This window comes from Prionailurus viverrinus, chromosome C1 (assembly GCF_022837055.1).
Source record: "Prionailurus viverrinus isolate Anna chromosome C1, UM_Priviv_1.0, whole genome shotgun sequence".
In the NCBI taxonomy this organism is placed as follows: domain Eukaryota; kingdom Metazoa; phylum Chordata; class Mammalia; order Carnivora; family Felidae; genus Prionailurus; species Prionailurus viverrinus.
Window position 1 is genome coordinate 171,607,073 of NC_062568.1, and position 22,829 is coordinate 171,629,901.

General features: G+C 54.5%; 2 protein-coding genes across 6 annotated transcripts in view; one reads left to right on the plus strand and one right to left on the minus strand.

Annotated features, from left to right (window-relative positions):
* The window catches only part of SLC1A7 (solute carrier family 1 member 7), a 44,267-nt gene extending 30,297 nt beyond the window's left edge, over window positions 1-13,970 (plus strand). Inside the window, exons 4-11 of the mRNA XM_047868883.1 lie at window positions 2,451-2,493; window positions 4,707-4,929; window positions 8,524-8,623; window positions 9,331-9,564; window positions 11,527-11,721; window positions 12,522-12,656; window positions 13,084-13,186; window positions 13,752-13,970. Coding sequence (XP_047724839.1) covers window positions 2,451-2,493; window positions 4,707-4,929; window positions 8,524-8,623; window positions 9,331-9,564; window positions 11,527-11,721; window positions 12,522-12,656; window positions 13,084-13,186; window positions 13,752-13,970 — 1,252 coding nt within the window. The remainder of the gene's footprint in view (window positions 1-2,450; window positions 2,494-4,706; window positions 4,930-8,523; window positions 8,624-9,330; window positions 9,565-11,526; window positions 11,722-12,521; window positions 12,657-13,083; window positions 13,187-13,751) is intronic.
* PODN (podocan) overlaps window positions 1-22,829 on the minus strand; it is a 41,479-nt gene that overhangs the window by 1,592 nt on the left and 17,058 nt on the right. For 3 of the 5 annotated variants that reach the window (XM_047870494.1, XM_047870495.1, XM_047870493.1), the window contains exons 9-11: window positions 21,334-21,482; window positions 19,981-20,191; window positions 16,601-17,602 (exon numbers count right to left, since the gene is read on the minus strand). In XM_047870494.1, the coding sequence (XP_047726450.1) occupies window positions 20,008-20,191; window positions 21,334-21,482 (333 nt within the window). In that variant the 3' untranslated portion in view covers window positions 16,601-17,602; window positions 19,981-20,007. Of the gene's footprint in view, window positions 1-4,148; window positions 4,291-16,600; window positions 17,603-19,980; window positions 20,192-21,333; window positions 21,483-22,829 lie in introns of those variants that run through there. The other 2 variants (XM_047870492.1, XM_047870491.1) reach the window with 2 other exon arrangements.

The following is a 22,829-nucleotide window of genomic DNA, read 5'->3' on the forward strand; positions in this document are numbered from 1 at the left end:
TAATAGTTTTGCGGTCAAATTATTTATGCAGCAAATACTTGCTGAGGGCCTGTTATGCGCCAGGCACTCTTCCAGTGGCTGGGGACACAGCAGTGAATTAAACAGAGAGATCTCTGCCTTCCAGGAAGCTGATGTTCTAGAGAGAAGAGACAGGAACAAGGAGACAAAGACAAGATTGGTAAAAGCTCTCTACAGATTTAGGATGATAACACTTGGTCACATAGTTTCCCTAGTTTGTCATTTGCTTTATAATTCTATTTCTATGTGAATCTGTCTCAGAGAATTCTCAATTTATTTAACCTTTTATTTTGGCATAATTGTAAGTTTACAGAAAACTTACAAACATACCCTTCACCCAGTTTTCCCTGAAGTCAGCAAAGTATGGAATGATGGCACAGATGTCAAAACTAAGAAATGAAATTAGTACAACACTATTAACTAAATTGTAGACCGTGTTTGGATTTCACCGATTTTCCACGAATGTCTTTTTTTTTCTGCCCCAGAATCCCACCAAGGATACCATGTTGCTCTTAGGAAATTCTTAATTTCTTTTCTTTAAAAAAAAATTTTTAGGGGCGCCTGGGTGGCGCAGTCGGTTGAGCGTCCAACTTCAGCCAGGTCACGATCTCACGGTCCGTGAGTTCGAGCCCCGTGTCAGGCTCTGGGCTGATGGCTCAGAGCCTGGAGCCTGTTTCCGATTCTGTGTCTCCCTCTCTCTCTGCCCCTCCCCCGTTCATGCTCTGTCTCTGTCCCAAAAATAAATAAACGTTGAAAAAAAATTTAATTAAAAAAATTTTTTTAATTAATGAATTTATTTTTTGAGAGAGTGCGTGCGTGTTCATGTGCACAAGAGCGGGAGGGGCAGAGGGAGAGGGAGGGAGAGAATCCTAAGCAGGCTCCACAGTCAGCACGGAGCACACACAGGGCAAGGTCTCATGAATGATGAGGTTGTGACCTAAGCCAAAATCAAGAGCCGGATGCTTAACTGACTGAGCCACCCAGATGCCCCTAGAAATTCTTTTGTGTGTGTGTGTGTGTGTGTGTGTGTGTGGTAGATTTCTTTTTTTTTTTTAATATGAAATGTATTGCCAAATTGGTTTCCATACAACACCCAGTGCTCATCCCAACAGGTGCCCTCTTCAGTGCCCATCCCCCACTTTCCCCTCCCTCCCACTTAATTCTTAATTTCTATGTAGTAAAATCTATTGATATTTTTATTGCTCATTTTCTTCTTAGAGGGTCCTTCCATATTCTGAGATCTGAAAAATATTAACCTATATTTTCTTCTAGCTTTTTATGTTTTCGTTTTTTTAATTTCTTATTTCTTTAACCCATATGGAATTTATTTTGGCGCAAAGTATAAATAGGGATTCTAAGTTGTTGTTTTCTTTTAATAGTTGATTGGCCACACAGTGCTCTATAATAAATCCTTCCTTTCCTCACTGATCTGTGAAGCAACTTTTATCAAAAATGAAGTACTTAGGGGTACCTGGCTGGCTCAGTTGGAAGAGCGTGGGACTCTTAATCTTGGGGTTGTGGGTTCAAGCCCCGTATTGGGTGTAGAGATTACTTAAAAAAAATAAGTACACTTTTTTTTTTTTAATGAAATATTTAGATGGTTCTGTTTCTGGGCTATAGGTTCTGTTCTATTGGTTTTTCTGTTGACAGCTGTGTCAATATTGCACTTTAAGAGAGAGAGACAGTGTGAACAGGGGAGAGGCAGAGAGAGAAGGAAACAGAATCCGAAGCAGGCTCCACGCTCTGAGCGGTCAGCACAGAGCCCGACGCGGGGCTCGAACTCACGGACCACGAGATCATGACCTGAGCTAGGGTCAGACACTTAACTGACTGAGCCACCCAGGCGCCCCAATACTGCACTTTAAAATTATATCTTTACAGAAGGTGTTCATATCTGATAGGACAAGCACCCTCCTCCTTTAGCTTTATGAAAATAATGTTAACAAGAATTATGATCTCATTCATGTGCCAAGTCATGTGTTGTGCAGCACAGATAAGATACGAACAACTGAGTTTTCAAGGAGGCCTAATCTGTGGGAGAGGCAGACCCCTGAGCCGCTGCCACACTGCAGCAGGCTGGAGCACAGGTGATCCACAAGGGAAGGCCCACGGAGTCAGCCAGCAATCAAAGAAGGCTTGGCCTCTGATTAATTGGAGTACGAGTTAGCCAGAGAAGCAGGAAGGACATTCTAGGCAGAAGGAACAGTGTAGACGAAGGGCCGGCTGCTGGAGAAGTGTGCAGTGTTTCTAGGGAACTGGATGCAATTGCCTTTGGAGCTTTGAGTACTGGGGGGTGGGGAAGAGATGAGACTGGAGAGGGAGGTGGGGCTAGGTCACGGAGAGCCTTGCCTGCCAAGCGGGGTGTTCAGATGACCCCACAGGCCCTCCTGTGCTGGGTTGTGGAATTCTTCAACTGCTGACTCTCTTCCCAGGAACATGTTCCCAGCCAACCTGGTGGAAGCCACTTTCAAACAGGTAAGTGGATCCCAGAGCGATGGAGCAGGGCAGGCAGGACCAGCCTGGGCCAGGCTGGGAAGGGACAGGTTTCCCCAGCAAGTCTCCCTGCCTCCTGGGGGCCGGATGCTGGAGAGGAGGGCAGGTGGGGAGACCTGGATCCTCACGGCCTCCCATGGCCACACCCCTGCCCTGAGTTCCAGCTTCTGAAGAAGAGAACTTACAAGGGTGGGGGGAAGCCACTGTGCTCTAGGTTTACACCCATGCTCACGCCCACTGTCTCAGTCAGTCCTCACAGTAACCCTGCCCTCAGTGTGCCAGCCCCTCTCCCGGATGAGGAAACTGAGGCACAGAAGGATTAAAAGATCTGCCCAAGGTTGTACCACCAGTAAATGATGGCGCTGGTAGGAAAACCCGGGTCTGTCTGGCTTCTAAGCCTGTTTTCTGTTTCTTTTTAAAAAGAATCCTTTACCCCCGTAATAAGAATAGTAACGATGTTCAGTGTAAAATGTTAGGAAAATACTAAAAAATATGAAGAAGAAAATAAAATCATCTCTTGTTCCAGCACCAAGCAACACCAAGGTACACTTTTAGTCTTATTTCTCTGCATAAATATGCTTTAGAAAAATAAAATTAGGTTAATGGTGCATAGACAGTGTGTGTCTTGCTTTTCCCCACTCCCATTACATCATGAGCATTTTCCCTGGTTATTAAGCATTTCTTTAAAATACAATATTTGCAGTGAGACAAGAGCCCGTGATAAAGCCAGGCTATAGTTTATTACCATGCCCCCTTTTGGTAGGCTTTTAGGTTGTTTTCAAAGTTTTTCCATTTTTAGAAATTATGGTAAATATCCTTGTGCACAAATTTTTGTCTGCCCTTCTAATAACTTCTAATGCTTTTCCCCTTGTAAAATGTTGGCTGCTTAGTTGACAATCCAGCGACCATTTCCTGACCCCCTTGCCTGTGCTAGGCCCTGCAGTGGGGACTGGGGACTGGGGACACAAAGGAGGAGGTTGAGGGTTGGATAGGAGGCTCCAAAATAAGGAGTGGTGAAATCTTGAGCTAATCTCTGTATCTTTCCTAATCTCCTGGGTCTTAATCTATGAAATAAGCCACATAGTGAAGGGCCCTGAATGGTAAGCCAGGGAGTTTGGGTTTTATTCCAACAGTGACGGGAAATTATTGAAGGTGTGAGAGAGAAAGAGTGAATGTTCCTTTGCTTCATACCTGCCTGGAATGCCCTTTTTTCTTTTGGCAAACTCCTACCCATCCTTCAAGACCCAACTCAAATATCCCCTTCTTTGTGAAGCTGTCTGATCCTCTGAAGCAAAGTAAGTTACTCCCTCCCCAAAGCTCTCAGAGCAGAATTCACGTCTGGTTCATCTTCGTATCCCTGGCATCCAACACAGAAAGTCCAATGTTGGAATGCTGACGGTAGTGGTGGCAGTAATAACAGCAGTAATGGCCACATAAGGCCACCATACACCAGGCACTGCTGTAAACACTTTACGTGTGTTGCCTCATTTATTCAAACGAGCCAGATAGTATTGTGACCCCCATTTTACAGATGAAGAAACTGAAGCACAGAAACTTCTGGTCCCATATATTTCCTAACTGGTTTCTCCACACCACCCTGTGCCCCAGAAGGCTTACCTTATTGATACTGTGGTGTTGGGAGGCTAGAAATTTCCCTTGTTTGGACTCCCAGTGCCTGAGGAATGAGGATTCCCTGGGGCAGAGGAGGAAAGGTAGACAGCATGGAGGCTCAGGGCTTTGCAGCTGGGACGTCTTCTCCTCCAGAAGGCTTGGGGCAACCTGAGCTTTTCAAATAGAAGGCCCAAGTTTCCATCAGTGGCAGGCAGGGCTGGCTGGCTATTAGGTGGATGGAAAATGATGTTTGGAAGGGATAGTTGGGTGAATAGAAAATTATCTGGGTAGAAGAGGAGATGGTTAGAGAGGATCCCAGATGGGTGTGATGATGCATAGAAGGAAGGAGAGGGTGGAAGGGACTAAAAGAAGCATGGCTGGGTAGGGCGTACTTGGATGACGGAATCCCAGTTTTCTTTTTGGTAAAATCTTGATGATACTCCTGCCTACCTCACAGGATTATCGTCCATCAAATAGTTCTCGACTATATACAAATGTGCCTCCAAGATACTATTATTGTTGTTGATGATATTGATAGCAATATTTGGTCCTGACTCCTTCCTGGTTGGGGTGTCGCCCACTAGTACCGTACCAAGACCACCCCCGTTGTCAAATCCCCCAAGATGGCATCAGAGGAGGCCCCTCCTCGGCAGATCCTCATCTACGGGGTCCAGGAAGAGAACGGCTCTCATGTTCAGAACTTTGCCCTGGACCTGACCCCGCCGCCCGAGGTTGTTTACAAGTCAGAGCCTGACACCATCGATGGCATGAACGTGCTGGGCATCGTCATCTTCTCTGCCACCATGGGTATGTGCTTCCTCCCCTTCCTGGCAGTGGCCGGGAGCCAGTCCCTTCGTGCATCTACCCTTCTCTGCAACCTGCATCCACTAATCTAAATAACCTGGAGTCTCCCATCTTCCAGGTGATTCCTTTCTTTCCTACCCAGTAGAGTGGCTCAAGTCCCTATTCCATTACCAAAGGGTGTCTCCAGCCCTCCCCCACGCCAGTCGAAGCTGGCATTCCTCACTTGGAATTCTCCACTCCTGGGTGCTAGTTTCCTCTCCCTTAAAGAAGACCATGCCTCAGGCTTCCTCCCAGCAGCCTGTTCCATTTTACTGAGGTCTGGGGATACTAGGGCAGGGTGGCGGGTGGGGGGATGGTCACAATAAAGAACAGGAAAAACCTGAAAATCTGTCATCCATCACTGTCTCATTAAAGTCCTCATTTCTCCCTTCCATTTCCAACCACAGGGGCTCCCCACTGGTCAACTCTGTCCTCAGACAAGTGTGTGTCATTTCTCAGGGCCCACAGTTGGCCTCCTTGACCACACCCTCCCCTTTGCTACTCTTCTTGCCAAGACCTTCAACCATAGGCTATCACCACGAAGTGGTGAGGCCTCACTAGCAAAGGCCTTCCTGTACCTTTTAACAACAAAACAAAACGAAACAAAACAAAACAAAACAAAAAAGTATTCTTTTTCTTAAAGAGAACCCCCAAATAGTATAAGCTTCGGATCCCACAAAACCTATGGCTATGCCTCTGCCAACAGTGCCTTCACCACCATCACCAATACACACACACACACACACACACACACACACACACCTCTTTTCCTTCTTGGAGACAAGCCATCCAGAACAATCTAGCTGTCTTGCTAGTCCCTGTCTTGTCCTTCTAGGCTATCAAAGGTCATTGTGAGTCTTATTCTAAAATTGACATCTACCTCCCTCTTCGCCCTGGCCAAGGTCCTGGCGAGGCCTCTCCTCCCTCTCTGACTTGTCCACAAGGTTTTCTTCTCACTGTCCTACTGGTTGCTCATGCAGGAAATCTGGGGGCTGTTTTCTGCCTCTGCCTCTGCCTGGCCCGCATCCAAATCTGTCAGGTCTGCTTCCGAAACTTCTCTCCGAGCCCACATTTCCCTCTGCTCACTGCCAGCATCACAGTTCGAGGCCACCACAGTTCACCATTCACCTGGTTTCTGCAAGAGCCTCCTGAAGGGTCTCTGTCCTGGTGTGTCCTCCTCACGGGCTCACAAAGTCCTGCAGTGGCTCTCCAGTGCACTTGGAAAGGGGTCCTGAACTCTGTACACGGCCTGCAGAGCTCTGTGTGATCTGACCAGCCTGCCTCCCGGCTTCTCTGGTCCTGCTCTCTTCCCCCAGCCATGCTGCCTTTCGGTTCCAGGAAGGTGCCTCTGCAAAGATCTGCCCCTGCCCCTTCCTCTCCCCCTGCACCTTCCCCTCCTTGCAGGGGGACTGTGGTCTTCGCAAGCATCACGTCCTCGGGAAAGTCTTCCTAACGCCCCCAGACTGCTCAGGTGCTCTTTGTTACTCCTTAAACGTTTGACCGCATTGCAGTTATCTGTTTCTGTAACTGTTTAGCGTCTACACAGAAGCATGCGTAAGCTCCATGCAGGCAGTGACGGGCCTGGCTTGTTCCCCATTTATCCCCACAGACCACCACACTGACTGGAGAGAGCAGGCACGCAGGAAAACCTGCTGGAGAGATGGGTAGATGGCTGGGAATGGACTGACCATGGTGGGTAACAGAGCTCTAATCGTCTTGGCCCAAATGTCGGGCATGCAGAGGGGCTAGGGCCTCAGGGACCCGAGCATGTGCCAGAACGGTGTTTGGAGGCTCTCACAGCACATCTGGCAATCAGTCCCCAATACTGGATATTCCCACTCCTCCCCAGCCACTGCCTCTCTTAGGGGTGGGAACATATAAACAGGACCTCTGTTGGCAGAGCAAAAGAAACCCTGAGACCCTCTGACTCACTGTTTCCTGGATGTGTGTAACTGTCTATGTGTCAGTGTGTATATGTTCGTGTATGTGTGCCCAAGTCAGCACGTGCCTATGCCTGTGTGTGTCCACTTCCATTTGGACCTGCATCTGTGTGTGCCCACATCTGAGTGTGAGCAGACACACCTGCACAGCTTCTCCGAATGCGGCTTTCTTGGGTCCCCACGACACAACCTCCTTTCCCATCTTGTCCCTGATGTTGGGACGCAGCTGATACTAAGGCCCCATTGGCCGGGACTGTTGCAGGAGGCCTGCCACCAGACCCTGGGTCCCCGGCACACAGGTGCCCAGCCAGCCTGAGCCCTTATGTGTCTCCTGGTTCGGGCGGGAATAGCCTGGGAGGAGGGACAGAGCTGGCAGGGGACCTGGGTCTCAGCTCAGCCAGGCTTCCACAGGCCCTATGGGCAAGGGCTAGGTTGTATCACCTTCAACTTGGGCCTCTCCCGCCCATACCAGCAGGGCCCCCATGTCATCCCATCACCATGTGGTAGCTGTTCTGCGGATAGTGTGAGTTCAGGGCTTCCTGGGGCAGGAAAGAGCCTCTCTCTGGAGTCACATGAGCCAGGGTTCAAATCCCTTCCCTGCTTCTCCCTGGCTGAGTCAGGTGATGAGCCCCTCCAAGCACACTGCCGGTAAGCTTTCTAAGGACAGCCACAGAGTGTGTTTTGCTCTCCATTTTTGTGTCACCAGAAGGGACAGCTGTCACTTGTCACTGTTTCAGGAGTGGCCTGATGGTGCCCAACTGCACAGAGCTCACCTGGGGAATAGTACACACACGAACACTCCCCAAGTAAGAGAATGACAGGGGCTCCGGGAAAGCCTTTATTATTCATTCATTTGTTCGTTCATTCATTCAGTGATTATTGTTGAGCACCTACAACGTGCCAGCTAAGGAGATACAGTTCTTTCCCTCATGGAGCTAACCTTCTATTGGAGGAGACAGAAAAAAAAAATAATAACAGACAACTGGAAAATAACACTTATAAGTTGTAATAAGTGATATAAAGGGATCAGAAAGACATGATACAGAGAAGAATAAATGGAGAGTTTGCCAAGGGGAGAGGGGGACAGGCCTCCAGGCCATGTGGGGAGCTGGGCGGCCAGGGTTTCAGGCACCAGGACCTACATGGGAGAGGGCCCTGAGGCAGTGAAAAGCTTGACGTATTCTAGAAACGTAAAGGAGGCCAGTGATGCCAGAGCATAGTGAGGAGGTGAAAAGCAGGGCCAGATGGAGGTGGGAGGTGTTGACAGAGGTCAGATCAATCGGGGCCTGAAGCAGGGGGGATCTTGGTTATGGTGGGAGTGTTCAGGAAGTCATTGCATGGGGGGTTGGCAGGGAACATTTTTATGGATTAGAGAGGAGGATGAGATGAGGGCCCTGGTCCAGCAGTAGAGGCCCAGGAGAAGGAGAGGAGAGGGTGCAGGGAAGCACTGTGCTTGATCCAAGGCTGCTGGGAATTCAGCCAAGGCCCGAGGCCCACATGTGCACGCAGGTCTGTCCCTGCTGGGCCGCCAGCGTGTGCTGGCACATGCCACTGTGGTGCGTGCCTGTGCCTCGGTGTGCGGCCTCTGTGACATGCTTGTGTGTCTCTGCCCCTGCAGGCATCATGCTGGGCCGCATGGGGGACAATGGGACCCCTCTAGTCAGCTTCTGCCAGTGCCTCAATGAGTCCGTCATGAAGATTGTGGCGGTGGCTGTGTGGTAAGCCTCACTGGGGGCAGAAGTGTCCTCTTCCACCTTCACCCCACCCCCTTTCAGTCCTGCCCTGGGAAGATGGAGGGATACCACGGCCCCTTCCACTGCTTTCCTGCCCTGGAGGCTCAGCCCTGGCCACATTCTGCCCTGCATCCCCCGGCCCAGCCCTGACCAGGTCTAGTTCCAGCCCCGGGCCTGCCATTTCTGGCCCGATCAGGCCCACTGGAGGACAGTTACAAGCTAAGCGTGGCCTTGCTCTCCTGGCCCAGTTTCCCCATCCCATGGAGTCTCATCAGCTTAGCTTTTGGAGAAGGGAAACACTGGAAGTGAGAACCAGCTGCCACTCCTTGGTTCAGAGCTCAGGCCTTAGGAATCTTCTAGTCCGACCTTGTACAGTTTCGATGGGGAAACGCAGAGGCCCGCCCCGGGTCACGCATGAAGTTTGTGGCACCGCTGGGCTGAAATGAGGGCCTGCTGAGGGCGGGGGCCCTCCTCAGAGACCTGGACGGGAAGGCAAGGAGGGAGGCCAGAGGTTGTGCGGGTTGGACTGGTTGAGCGTCGTGGTATTAATGAGGCCACATGTACTGGGCACCTTGGTACAGAGTCCCATTCAGTCCTCACAGGATCCCCGGGCGGCCAGGGGGCAGTGATGCCGTGCCAGGACTGCCCGGGACCCTCGCCTGCCCGGCACTGAACTGGCCGCCTGCCCCCAGGTACTTCCCCTTTGGCATTGTGTTCCTCATCGCCGGCAAGATCCTGGAGATGGATGACCCCACAGCAGTCAGAAAGAAGCTGGGTTTCTACGCGGTCACCGTGGTGTGTGGGCTGGTGGTCCATGGCCTCTTCATCCTGCCCCTGCTCTACTTCTTCATCACCAAAAAGAACCCCATTGTCTTTATCCGAGGCGTCCTCCAGGCCCTGCTCATTGCACTGGCCACCTCCTCCAGGTAGCCCTGGGTGACGGGCAGGGTGGAGTGATGCTGGCAGCTGAGCTCCGTTCATCTGTCCAGCCATCACTTGTCCATAGCCATAGAACCATGGAAAGTTCAGTATGGCCCACTTCACAAACTTGGGGGTAGCTATGGACAGTGGTAAATGAGACCAATTTTTGAAATGCATTGCTTGAGGCCCCACCGGCCTGAATGGCAGGAAGCCCTTATGGCCTCTTAAGGCCTTCCCCTCCCCAACTGCCTGCATCCCTAAGGTGCACTCAGTCCACATGGCGGTGGCTTCCACACATCTTGGGGTCGGGACAGCTGATGGGGGATGAATCTGCAATGGCTGTTGCCTTTTGCTGCCATACGGTGCTCCCGTTGGAGTCAGGCCCTGTGTTGTTTAGGGTCTTGGCCTGTCCACGGCTGCGGGGACATCCTGGCTGGATGCCCTGTCCCAGCCTTGACAGTGTAACTCACCCGTGGGGATTTGAATCATGGTTCCACCGTCCATTGGCTGTGTGGCTGTGGGCAAGTCACTTAACCTCGCTGGGCACCAATTTCCTCATATGCAGTTTGGGGATCAGGGTGGTCTCTGCCTCTAAGGGTTGCGTGGGAATTAGTGGAGATAACTCACTAGGGGCACAAAGGCTAGCCTATGAGGTGGCATCTGCTCTCAAGGATCCCGGCCCACAGTTGAGTGCAGAAGCAGAGTTGGAGGCATGCAAACCCACCCGTCTGTCTACCAAGGAGGAGAAAGTGCTCTACATACTCTGTGAAGAAAGGGTGGTTCTCCCCACAGCATGTGTCCAAGCTCCACGTGGAGGACTCGCCTGAGCTCAGGCCCATGTCTCTTCAGAGCCTCGTTCTCCCTTCCAGCCCTTACTGCTTTCTCTTCTCTGGGCCTCAGCTTCCCAATCTGTCAAATGGGAGTGAGGGCCCCCACCCTTGGCAGCAGAAGTGCCTCACACAGAACTTAGGAGGAGCAGGGCCCCAGTGAGGCAAAGCCCCAGAAGCCTCGTCCAGGAACCTCCACGCAGGGCAGAGCCAGGAGGTGGAAAGGAAAGGCAAAGTCCCAATGGCTGCCAGCTCCCATACCACAGGCCAAGCCCTGCTGGAGCCAGCAGCCCTTGGCCACCTCCTGCTTGGCAGAAACCACAGCCGCGGGCCCAGCGCATCTGGGGAGATCATCGCAGGCTCTGGAAAATGGACGTGGGCTCCCCAGGCAGTGGCCTGTGGGAAAGGAAGGGCACTGTGGCCAAACCAACCTGAGTTTTAGTCTCAGCACGGCCACCAGGAGCTCTAGTAACAGAGACAGTAACAATGACAGTAGTGGCTACCACTGACTGCCTGCAATGTGCCAGATACTGCTCTAAGCGCTTTCTTGTTGAATCATCACCCTAATAGCTCTGTAATCTAGGTATTGTTTGGGATAAGGAAACTAAGGCACACACAGGTTAAGGAACCCGCCAGAGCCACTTGGCTAGTAGGAGGCTGGAATCTAAATCCAGCAGGGCCGGCCCCAGAGCCCTACTGTTAGCCACTTTATGCTTGGCACAGTGGTATGACTTTGGGTCAGCCCCTCCTCCCCTCCGGGCTTCAGTTTCTTCATCTGTAAAATGGACTCAAAACCCCTCCCTCACAGGAAGCTGTGAGGGTCAGATAAGAGCGTGTGTAAAGCACAATGCCTGGCGCATAGTAGGTGCTCTGCTGATGGTGGCTCCTTTCCTGACCTGTGCGGCTGGTGGGGGGTCTCCAGGGCCTAGGCTTGGGCGGGTCTGGCTGGGCCACTGATCACACACTTGCCAAGAATGCCATTTGAGACCATTTTCAAAGCTCCTTCAGCCTGTCCTCCCCCGTGATGGGTGGGCTGCCTGGGGTGGGGGCGAGCTTCCCATCCCTGGCACACAGGCAGCCCAGAGCCCCGGAGTACCCTGGGAGACAGTGGTAGGCACGCGCTGGCCCCTCTGCCCACAGCTCAGCCACACTGCCCATCACCTTCAAGTGCCTGCTGGAAAACAACCACATTGACCGGCGGATTGCCCGCTTTGTGCTGCCCGTGGGCGCCACCATCAACATGGACGGGACAGCGCTCTACGAGGCTGTGGCCGCCATCTTCATTGCCCAGGTCAACAACTATGAGCTGGACTTCGGCCAGATCATCACCATCAGGTACACACCTGACACCCCATACCCAGGGTGGATTGGCCGGGGAAGAGGAGGGCACTGGAAGGACCTTCAGGATTCTTGAGCTCTCAGATCTGATGGGGTCTCTGAAGTGCAGAGGAGGCAAGGGGTTTGTTCCTAGCCACACGGCAAGTTAGTGCTGGGATGTGGCCTGGCTTCTATGACTCAGGGCTCCTTCCCCAGTGTCACCCTGCAGAGGGGGAGCTCCGAGCAGGATGGGAACTAAGGTCCAGAGGAAGGCCTGCAGTCTGGGCATGCAGGGCAGGGAGGGGGCTAAAGGCAGGCAGAGGGTGAGCAGAGGCCAGGGGTGGGATGAGGGGACGGGGGGAGGGTGACTGCTAGTGTGGCTGGAGGTGAGGGAAGGGTGCTGGGGTGAGGGTCAGAGGCCGTGGGGAAGGCCTTGTGTGCCAGCCTGAGGGCACAAGTCTGGCCCCAGGAACCAGGCCCAGTGGGAGGCTGGGCAGAGCCATGCAGGTGGATGACCTGAATTTCTGGTCAGCTGTTTGGAACCTGACAGAGGCAGTGGCCCCAGGCACACGCTCTTCTACAAACTCCTCAGGAGGTTCCACTGGGACCAGAGATGGAGGCCCATGGAGTCACAGGACCTTGAGCAGGGACATGCCCCCCACCCTGAGAATTTCCTGATGTGGCATTCCTAACAACCCCTGCCCCATATGGCTGTCCCCAGAGGCCCTGGCATTCTGGACTCCTTCTTGGAGCCAGGGCTCCAACAGCGAGGCCTGCCCCTCCTGCTCCTCCTCTTCCTCTCCCTGCCCCTCCTGCAGCATCACGGCCACAGCGGCCAGCATCGGGGCAGCTGGCATCCCCCAGGCTGGGCTCGTCACCATGGTCATCGTACTCACCTCCGTGGGACTTCCCACTGACGACATCACCCTCATCATCGCTGTCGACTGGGCTCTGTGAGTGGGTTTGCCCCCTACCTGCCTCATCCCCCAGGCAGCAGGCATTGAGGGTGGGCCGGGAGAACTGCCATGGTTTGGCACACTGACACCAGCCTTTGCGGGGGCCAGTTTTTAAAAATGAAAATGTGCCTACCCTTGTTCAAAAATATAAAGAATTTCAAGGGGGTGAGAGCAGAGCATCAGACCAAGCCCAGGCCCTTTTGAGCATGGGCACAGTCCACATGTTCCTGAATCCAGCCGTGCATCAACTTGCTTTGGCCTTGCCCGAGCAGGGGCAGTAGGCTTGAGAGCACCGAAAAGGCACTTTGCCACAGGCTCCAACCTGGCTGCCGGCTGCAGGTGCTGCTGGGCTGGGCCCTGCCTGCTGCCAGCTCCTCTTACCAAAAATAGTGCCCACCACTCACTGCCCACCTTGGCTCACCAGGGACCGTTTTCGCACCATGATTAACGTGCTGGGTGACGCGCTGGCGGCAGGGATCATGGCCCACATCTGCCGGAAGGACTTTGCTCAGGACACAGGCGTGGAGGTGAGAGCAGTGCCTCCCTCCCAGCCTGGCCGTTGGGAGGGTGGAGCTGGGATGGGGGTGCAGGTCTTCTCACCAGCTGGGCAGCCTTCTGCCAATCCCTCCCTGCCTCCTCGTCTGGACACGGGGTGACCGATTCCTCTCGCAGCTAGCTGTTGAGCACTCGTCATCGTGGGAGGAGCAGTGGCAAACAAAGAAAGATAAACCCTGTCCTCAGGGAGCCTGTACCTTAGTGTGGGGGTGCGCTCTATCCTGCCGACAACAATGCAAACATTTGTACGTCTGCACAGGGCTTCGTGGCAATAACTATGTGTAACAGGCTGTCCCACTCCCATTGGGGTGGACAGGCAGGGGACCCACCAGTTCCCTCACTGGACTTCTCCACTAAGACAACCTCAAAAGGAAGCAGGACAGATTGGAACTGGAGCCCAGAGAGGCTGTGTGTGACATATCAAGGTCCCACAGCACACCTATAGGAAAACCAATCACGTGGTTTGCTCTTTCAGTCTTCCCTGGTGTCTAACCTCACTCCCTCCTGCTGCTACCAAGGCCTGTTTCCCCTCCCCAGAAACTGCCGCCCCGTGAGACCAAGCCAGTGAGCCTCCAGGAGATCGTGGCAACCCAGCAGAATGGCTGTGTGAAGAGCGTGGCGGAGGCCTCAGAGCTGACCCTGGGCCCTGCCTGTCCCCACCACATCCCTGTCCAGGTGGAGCAGGACGAGGAACCAGCTGCCACCTCTCTGGACCACTGCACCATTGAGATCAGTGAGCTTGAGACCAATGTGTAGCCTGCAGAGCTGCAGGGGCCAGGGGAGGCCTCCAGGTCTAGGGGCCAAGGGCAGGATCTCAACTCACTACTTTTCCGAGCACTCGACAGGAGCCAGGCTCACACACTCCTCCCACCCTTGAGAGGCCAGGATTCGCCCCACAGACCAGACAATAGAGTCTCAGAAAGGGAAAGACTGCATGTGGGAGCCCCAGCTGGAGAATTATGACCTGGCACAGCCAAGGCCCCAGCTATGACATTTCCACTGTGTTAACCTATGAGGGTGGCAGCAGGGGCTATATGGTCCCACTTTCTGGATCACAGAGTTGAGACCCCATGAGCTGAAAACACTTGCCCCAGGTCTCAGGGCAGGTAACGTCAGGGCCAGGACTCTAACTCGTCTTCCAGGCCCTGGCCACTCTCTCCTGGAGGACAGGGGCCTGCAGGGCCAGATGCCAAGGGTCTCTGCCCCTCTGCAGGAGCTCAGCAGCCACCACTGCCTTCAGTTTATGAAGATACAGCCATGTTCTGGTTCTGCCCCAGCTGAGTCCCTGCCCAGGCCGGTCACCCTCCCTGCCCCATAACACGTGGCCTCAGACAAACAGCCCTCCCTGAGGACGGCCCAGCCCTAGGCCAAGGCCCGCTGCCTGCCACGTGCCACAGCCTGTCCCATCTCCCATCAGTCTCACCAGTCGTGTCTCACAAAGCTCAGCCCGTGTGGAGACAGCATGGCCTCAGAAGAGCTGCAGGGGCCCTTGGACACATCTGGGCCAGTCTCCCACAGGACAGGTGGGCCAGCCAGGACTGGGGAGGCAGGCTTGCCTGGGATGCTTTAGTCAAGCTGCCCATGGAGCCTTGGGGTCACCACTCTCCATGAGCCTGTGTGATGAAGTGGTGTTAGATTTTCTACTCCTTTCTGTGTTCGCAAATTCAGTGATAACTAAATAAAGGTGTTTTGTTTTTCAATTTTGTGGGCTTGGTGACCATACCCTGGCCAGCATTTTTTTTAATGTTGACTTATTTTTGAGGTTGGGGGGAGGGAAGAAATGCGAGCAGGGGAGGGGCAGAAAGAGAGAGAGAGAGAGAGAGAGAGAGAGAGAGAGAGAGAGAGAGAGAAAATCCCAGGCAGGCTCTATGCCATCAGCCCAACACAGGGCTCGAACTCACAAACCGTGAGATCATAACCTGAGCTGAAATCAAGAGTCTGATGATGCTCAACTGATTGAGCCCCCCAGGCCCCCCAGCCAGCATTTCTTTATTGGGCTCATATAGGCTGTCAGACTGGCCTGACAGGGCAGCCAGCGTATGAACAGACCTGCCCAGGTGGCCAGAATGTACAGGCTTGTCCATGTAGCTGGAGTGTAGACAGGTCTAGCTGGCCTGTCAGTGTATGTATGGACAGACCTGCCTGGGCAGCCAGAGTGCAAATGAGCCTGTCCCTGGAGGTTGGAATGAGGACAGGCCTGTCTGACCTGTCATATGCAGGAGGCAGAGTGTAAATCGGGGGCTTTTGCTTTGTTTAAGGAGGGGATGTGCCCAAGGACATTTCCAGACTCTCTCCCTCATTGTCCTTGGCCCCAGGGTGCCTCCAGGAGGCTCCAGGGGACACAGAAGAGCCGTGGCCACACTGCCTGTTCTGAATGTGCTTTGGGGAGAACATCTAGCTCCAGAGTCTTGCACAGAGGAGCCCATGAAGACACTGAAGCTGGGGGAGGGGATGGGCTTCCCAAAGTCACTCAGAGAACCAGGAGGGCACTTGCCTCCCAGCCCCCGCTCCTGAACTCCTTCCTATCCTCCTCGCACGGCCATGATCTGAGGAGTCCAAGAAGGGCCCCGATCCTAGGATCCCCGTCTCGCTGCAGGGCTGGGGGCTGTGGGGTCCACCATGGGAGCATCCTTCCTTCACTCAGGCCTAATCACCTAAGAGAGGTCAGAGGTCAAGCTATCAGTCATTCCCACAGTGGTGTGGACCGGCTTAAACATCCCTTCCCTGTGTCACATCTCTAAGGCCCTTTTAGCAACGAAGCCTGGCCCACCACAAGGCAGGAATCTGGTCTTTGACAGGAGCACGCTTACACACCTCCGGTAGTGGGAGGTCATGCTTCCTGGGCATCTCACCACCTGTGCTCTGAGCCGGGGGCTGCCTTCCAGTTCCAACTCTGGCACTGTTGGGGGTGGTGGGAGCACTAGGCATGTCCGTCACTTCTTCCCCGGGGAAAGCCTGCAAAGACCTGGGCCCCCAAGTAGACCCTGCTCTAGGTCTCAGGCCTGCCTCTAGTCCCCTTCCCACCCCAGCCATCCTGGGGACAAACCCCATCAGTAGTGCCCACTCAGTGCACAGGCGGTCCTCTGGGTGAGCTCAGATGCTCAGCCTCTGGAAGCACGGAGTGAGCTCACAAGCCCAGTGTGGTGGTGCTGGCCGGACCTACTGACCCCCACCAAGCTGACAGTCACACGTGCCTCCAGGCCTCCTCACCTGTGACTAAACCCTGCGTCTCTGGACCTCTGCCTGTGTGATTACTTTGTGGGCCCAAGAACTGAACTTCGTGCCGACTCCTGCTGGTCTGGAAAGGCTCTCAGGTGCTTGTATCCTGCCCACCCCAGCCAGGCACTGGCCTGGCACCTGGCAGGAAGCACACACGGACACGGCCATAGGCTGCCAGAAAGGGGTAATGCTTTTATATTAGTTTTTCTATAACAAGAAAAATCAGTTTTGTTTTTTATCATTTTTTTTCTTAAAAAAGAATTTAAAAACCCACGGCACCCAGAATATCCCACAGGCCCAAAGAATAAAAAAGGTATGTCATCAGGGCTGCTGGGCCCTTCCTCCTTGCCTGGCACTGCCCTTCCGCCTGACTTCTGCCCAAGGCCCCAGCAACCCCAGGAGACTTTCCCTCTGGCCTCAGTGGGGTTTCCCATCACAGACATGCCTGTGGCCGGCCAGGGCCTGGCAGGGAGTGGCTGCCTGGGCAGCTGGGAGTCAGGGCAGGCAGGCCAGGGCAGCAGTCCCAAAGGTTCCTGTCCCCAAAGGGAAGAAAAGGAACAAAAGTCAGCTTCTGTGAGTTCCAGAGGGTGGCAGGCACCTGGCCACAGAGAGCACCAAGATAACTCTGTCTTCTCCAGTGGACGGACGAACAGACGGATGAGCAGGTGGCAAGCTGTTCTGGCCAGTTCTGGCTGGGGCAAGATATGTCGGTGGCATAGGCCACTGAGGGCTGTTTTCATGGGACTCGTGTGTGTGTGTGTGTGTGTGTGTGTGTGTGTGTGTGCGCGCGCGCACGCCTGCACATGCGGGTCCAAGGTGAAGGGAGCAGGCGCCCGTGAGTGCCAGGGCAGGGTCAGACCCTTCCCTGAGTCTGCAGGAGTCCAAGGGCATGATGGCAATGGAGGGCGTGGGATGGAGAGGGGAACTGTATGGTGGGCTTGCTCCGTGCAGCCAGCAGTGTGTGACTGTGTCATGTTGCCTGCACGTGTCTGGCCGTGGGGTACTACAGGAACAAGGGGGAATGGGAGACTGTGTGTCCAGCCTGTGTTGTGGCAGTGGGGTGCAGGGTGGCTGGTGAGGGTGGCACTGGGTGTGTCTGTGAGCATGGCAGAGTGGGGCTCACAGGGCACAGGTACGTGCTGCAGAAAGGGGTCTGGCGGTCCGGTGTCCTGTAGAACACGTGGGAGAGTCAGGGAGGCCAGGGCAGAAGTGTCAGCTTTGGGAAGGTGGATTAGAGCTGGGGGGCCCCCAGGGGACTCTGGGAGGGCCAGGCGACTGCAGGCAGGAGGCAGAGTTGCCCCTGGGAGCCCAGAACCAGCCGGCCACCCACTGAGAGGTGTTCTTGCTGATGTGACCAGGCCTGGTATTGACTAGAGGGCTTTTAGGTCCCTCTGGCCACTCCCCAGGGCCTCTCCCAAGGCCCCACTCAACAGACCCGACCGAGGCCAATGTCCTCCAGAGAGGACAGATTCTCTCCCATCCCAGGACTCCCCATCCCCCTCAATGAGGGATATAGCATCCTCACTGGACAGCTGTTCACCCCCATCATTGACCCCTGGCTCTGCCTGAGGACAATGCCTAGAGAGAAGGATCTCCACTTCATACTCCTGGGCTCCGAGAACAGAGGAAGGGGATTCCCAAGAGCCTCTTCTCCATGGTGGGATAACCGCCCCACGCACACTCTTCTGTCAGCCACACCTCCCTCTGTCATCCACCCATGGGATCCTCACCACCACCTTCAAGTCTCCACTCTGACCCAAGCCCCTGCTTTCAGTGTCCTAACAGTGGCCCAAGGGCCCCTTCACATGGCCACAGCCTGACCCTGTGACCCCTAGCTCAGCTCATTCTGATATTCCCTTCTGACCACATCTCTCCTCCTGGCTACTCACCACACTGTGCCCACTCTCCAACGTCCCTCTCCAGAGACCCTGCCCACCCACACTCCTCCTGTCTGCACCTCCTTCCTTCCCAGCCTGACCCCCGGGGTCCACGACTGCAGCCATTCTCTTGTCAACACCCTCAACGTCCTTGTTCCTTACCCTTCTGTCCCACACACCTGGCCAAAACCCCAGCCATGGATGGATCCAATGGTCCATCTTCTCCACACCCACCCCGGTCTGCTGAGCACCTCCTGTTGCACAGAGAAAACAGAAGGCTGAAGGCATCGGGCTGATGTGACTTCATGTTCAGCCACCAAGCCACTGTCCTGTGTGTGACTGCAGCCTTCATCCCTCCTGACACAGTGGAAGGACTGAGCCTCCTGCCAAAGCCAGACCCTCCTACTGTGTCCACAGGGCTAGCTTCTCCCTGCTCTCCTCTCTTACATCTTTAACTTCCCCTCCCATCAACTCTGTTTCTGAAAAGGGTGCAGAGTAAACAGAGTCCCTCCTGAACTTCACACCTCTTCCCCATGCCTCCCTCTCATCTCATCCCTTTACGGCCAAACTTCTTGACAGAGTTGTCTATGCTCCCTGGGTCCACTCCTTGCCAGCTACTTTCTCCACCTTCACTGCCCTTGAGGCTGCTCCCCCACAAGGTCACGGGTAACCTTCTTGTGGATAAATCTGACAGGCCTTTGATAGTGCTCACCTCCACCTGCCTCTCAGCAGCACTGACACAGCTACTCTCTCCACCAGAGCCGTGGGGATGCACAGGTGTAGACACATGCATGCGCGAGTGCATGCAAGCATGCACACGTCCTGCGCCTGTGAATGTGTTGTGGAGTACATGTATGTGTGTCTGTGTGCGCTCTGTGTCCTGAGTGTGTGTTATCCATGCACACGTATGCATGTTTGGACATATGTGATCACGGGTACATGTCGGTTGGTGCACTGTGTGCACATGTAGGGTGCTTGTGTTGCATATGCACATAATCTGCCTCTGTCCCACCTCCTTCCATAGCCGCTCTGTGTCAGCCCCTTCTGCAGGCTCCCTTGCAGCTGGCCACGGCCTGTCACTCTCCCCAAGAGAGCTCCCCGAGCTTCCTGTGGCCTCATGACTATTTCCAGGCTGATAATGTCTGGATCCCCATCTCCAGCCCAGACCTCAGCCTCCAGCCCCAGACCCACATACCTGGCCCACCTCTGGGCAGCTCCCGAGCACACTCCAGGCCCGCCTAACTCGACACTCCCACCACAACAAATCTGCTTCCCTAGTACTATCGTCCATCTGGAATTCAAGTTAGACCTGGGGGCCTGTCCTCTCCCTCACCCTGGCCCAGCAGGACTACTCTGGCCTCTGGAGTCTGCCTGTCGCTCCCCCAAATCCCTTCAGGCCTTCTGCTTGTCTGCAACCTCACTGCGCACCCCCATCGCCTCTGGCCCGGATCGCCACAGTAGCCTCCTCCAGGCCCCCACATCCATGCCCTGCTTCCACCATCCCAGTGCCTGTGCCAGTCCCATCAGGGCGCTCATCGCCCTGGCGAGTTCCCCAGCCTGTGCTGGCCTCCCACAGCTTTGCCAGCCTCTCACCCAGGGCCTATACCGGGATCAGGGACAGGAAGCTGGTGGGGAGAGGTCAGTGTACCCCCCCGCCCCAGACCACCTACCTATGTCAAATCCGGTTCACCCCGTCACTATCGCCTTTCCTCATCCTCCTCATCCTCATCCTCCTCGTCTTCCTCATCCTCTTCCTCCAACTGGCCCCGGTCCTTGGAAACGTCACCAAACTCAAAGTTGCCTTCTATGTCCAAGACCTGCAGGTGCTTCAGCCTCCGGAAGGCACTTTCCACCACGGAGCCCACAGCCAGCTTGTTAAACCTGTGCAGGCCACCCATTTGGGGTCAGTGTCAGAGGCCTAACCCTCAGAGTCCCCACACTTACCCACTCTGGATGGTAAAGGGGAGGGAACGAGCTCTCCAGGAAGATGGCACAGGAAGCATAAAAGATGTGCGGGGGCTGCTAAGAAGCATGGTGTGTCATAAAAAGTCCCAGCTATTCAGTGTGGCTACAGCTTGGCGGGGCAGGAGTGGACGCTGGGCCACTCATCCAAAAGGGGAAGGTCCCTGTCTGCAAATGCTCTAAAATTTAGGAGTGGCGGAAACGGGTGCCTCCTCTCAGCCTGGGATTACCTCCCTCTGGGATCAACCCCAAGGCCTGAGGCTCTGGTGCTGCCAGCCTGGGGTTACTTTGAAGCCTGGTGTGGAGTGGCACACAGGCAAGGCCAGGGTTAAGCTGGGCCAGGGACACACCTGGGTTGAAGGGAGGCAGAGGCTGGGCTCTGATATCAGGCCCCCTCGATTCTTTGTGCCTTGGTCCCCATCCCCCCACACGAGCTCAGGCATAGGTCACACTCCACCCCAACACAGCCTGGGGCCTTCTGGGCCACAACTCCCCTGGGAGGGCACATTCTGCCTCCTCAGATCTGTCCCTTCTCCTTGAGTTGAAGGGATGGTTAGGTAGGGTGTTGGGAAGAACCACCCTGACTCTACTGTACCAAAGCTCATTTCCTGGGGGAGTTGGCTCCCCCATCAGAATCATTCTAAACCCCCAGAGCTCAGCAAGGGCCTGAGCACCTGCTCTGCTGGGTCTGAGGCCCAGGGAACAGCCTGGCCAGCTATGGGCACAGCCATCATCCGTGCTCCCTGGTTCCCTTCCTGCCACGGTAACATCAATAATGTCCACATGCACTGCTTTTAAAGTTCCTGAAGCCCTTTTACAAACTCATAAACCTTACCAGGCTTGGCCAGGACTGTCCCCTCCCTTGAGAGCTGAGGACACAGAGGCTCGGTGGGGGGGGAGGGGTTCTGTGATGTACCCAGGGTCACAGAGCCAATCAGCAGTGAAGCCAGGCTTCAAACACTGACCTCTACCTGGGAGCTGTTCCCACATGCCTCAACTATCCCACTAGAGCCAGGGTTGAACCCAGAGGGGCATGTGCACTGCCCCAGGGGACCTCCTACCTGAGAAAGATGCCTTTGAGGTTGGGCGTGGAGTCGAAGGCATTGGCAGGCACAGTGCTAATCTTGTTGTTCTGCAGGTACAGGTACTCCAGTGACTCAGGGAGCCCCTCAGGGATCTCTGTGAGCTGATTCCCAGCGATGTCCAGCAGCTATATAGATGACCAGGGGAGTCAAAACACTTAACATCTTGCAAAGATCCCACCAACCACCTGACCTATCTAAATCTTATGATAACCCTGTGAGGTGGGGCCTTTAACTGTCCCCATTTTCCAGGAGGGAAAACAGAGGTTCACATGGATTAAGAGATCTGTCCAAGGCCACACAGCCTGTATGAAGCTGGAACCCAAAGCACCTGCCTCCAAACCCTTGTTCTAACTGTTATATGTCCTACCCAGCTCCTTCTGTCTTCCCACATGAACTCACAGCCAAGATATCTGAGTGTCACAGTCCTTCCTCCTTAGTACACCTGTCACCCCTATCAGACTGAAGATCCCAGAAGGGCAGAGGCCTGGGGTCCTCCAGTGGTTGCATATCCCCACACTGGTCCCAGATGAGGGTGAGGGTGGGGTCCATACAGGTGGGGTTGCTCATTTGTGGCCTTCAGAGGCCATGTGGGCAGGGGCCAAGAGCAAGGGTTCAAGGCCCACTGACCTAGGCTGGTCAGTCCTGGGATCACCACATGCCTGGAGTCCAGGAAGCAGGTGGGCAGGGAAATGGGGTGGTTTTCCCAGGAAGCAGAGCAAACATGCAGCAGGCAGGAGACCTGGACGTGCACGGGCCCGGCTCACTGCCTGCCCCTCAGGCTGTCTGCACATACTCGCTCTGACACACACCTGTGTAGGCACAGGTGGGATTCCATCATCTCTAATCTCCCTTCCTCACCCTGGCAGGAGGGGACTCAGGGTCAGGAACTGGGGGCCATGAATCTAGATTCAAGATTCAAGGGGAAAAACCAGCTTCACACCTTAGGGAGCCTCCCAGTCTACCCAGCAGGGCTCCCTGCTCCCCACTGTGTCCCCTCCACACAGCTCTGGCACTTCCTCATTCATTCCGAACATCCTCATGCCCGCAGGTGCTGGGGAAATGGAATCCACTAGAAGCTGCCTCTGGCACTGGAGGTCAGGGTGGCGGAGGAGATGCACACAGAATCTGACAATGACAGCTGGTGGAATTGGCTGTGTTGAGGGAGCCCAGGGGAGTGGCCTCGACCCAGGCTTGGGTCAGGGGAGTACAGCAGCCAGCACAGGCAGGGGCTCTGAAGCAGTGGGGGCAGCTGCTTATAGAAAGATCTGACAGTGTAAGGAAGAATCCCCCCACCGGACACCTCATCCCTGACTGAATTCACATACCTGCCCATCACTGGGGGCTTCCTGAAGGAGATGACACCTGAACTAAGTCCTAGGCATATTATAGGCTCTAGGATGGTAATGACCCACCATCTACCTTACTCCCTGTCAGGTTCTCAGTTCTAGAGCTGTGTCTTACGTGGTGGAGGC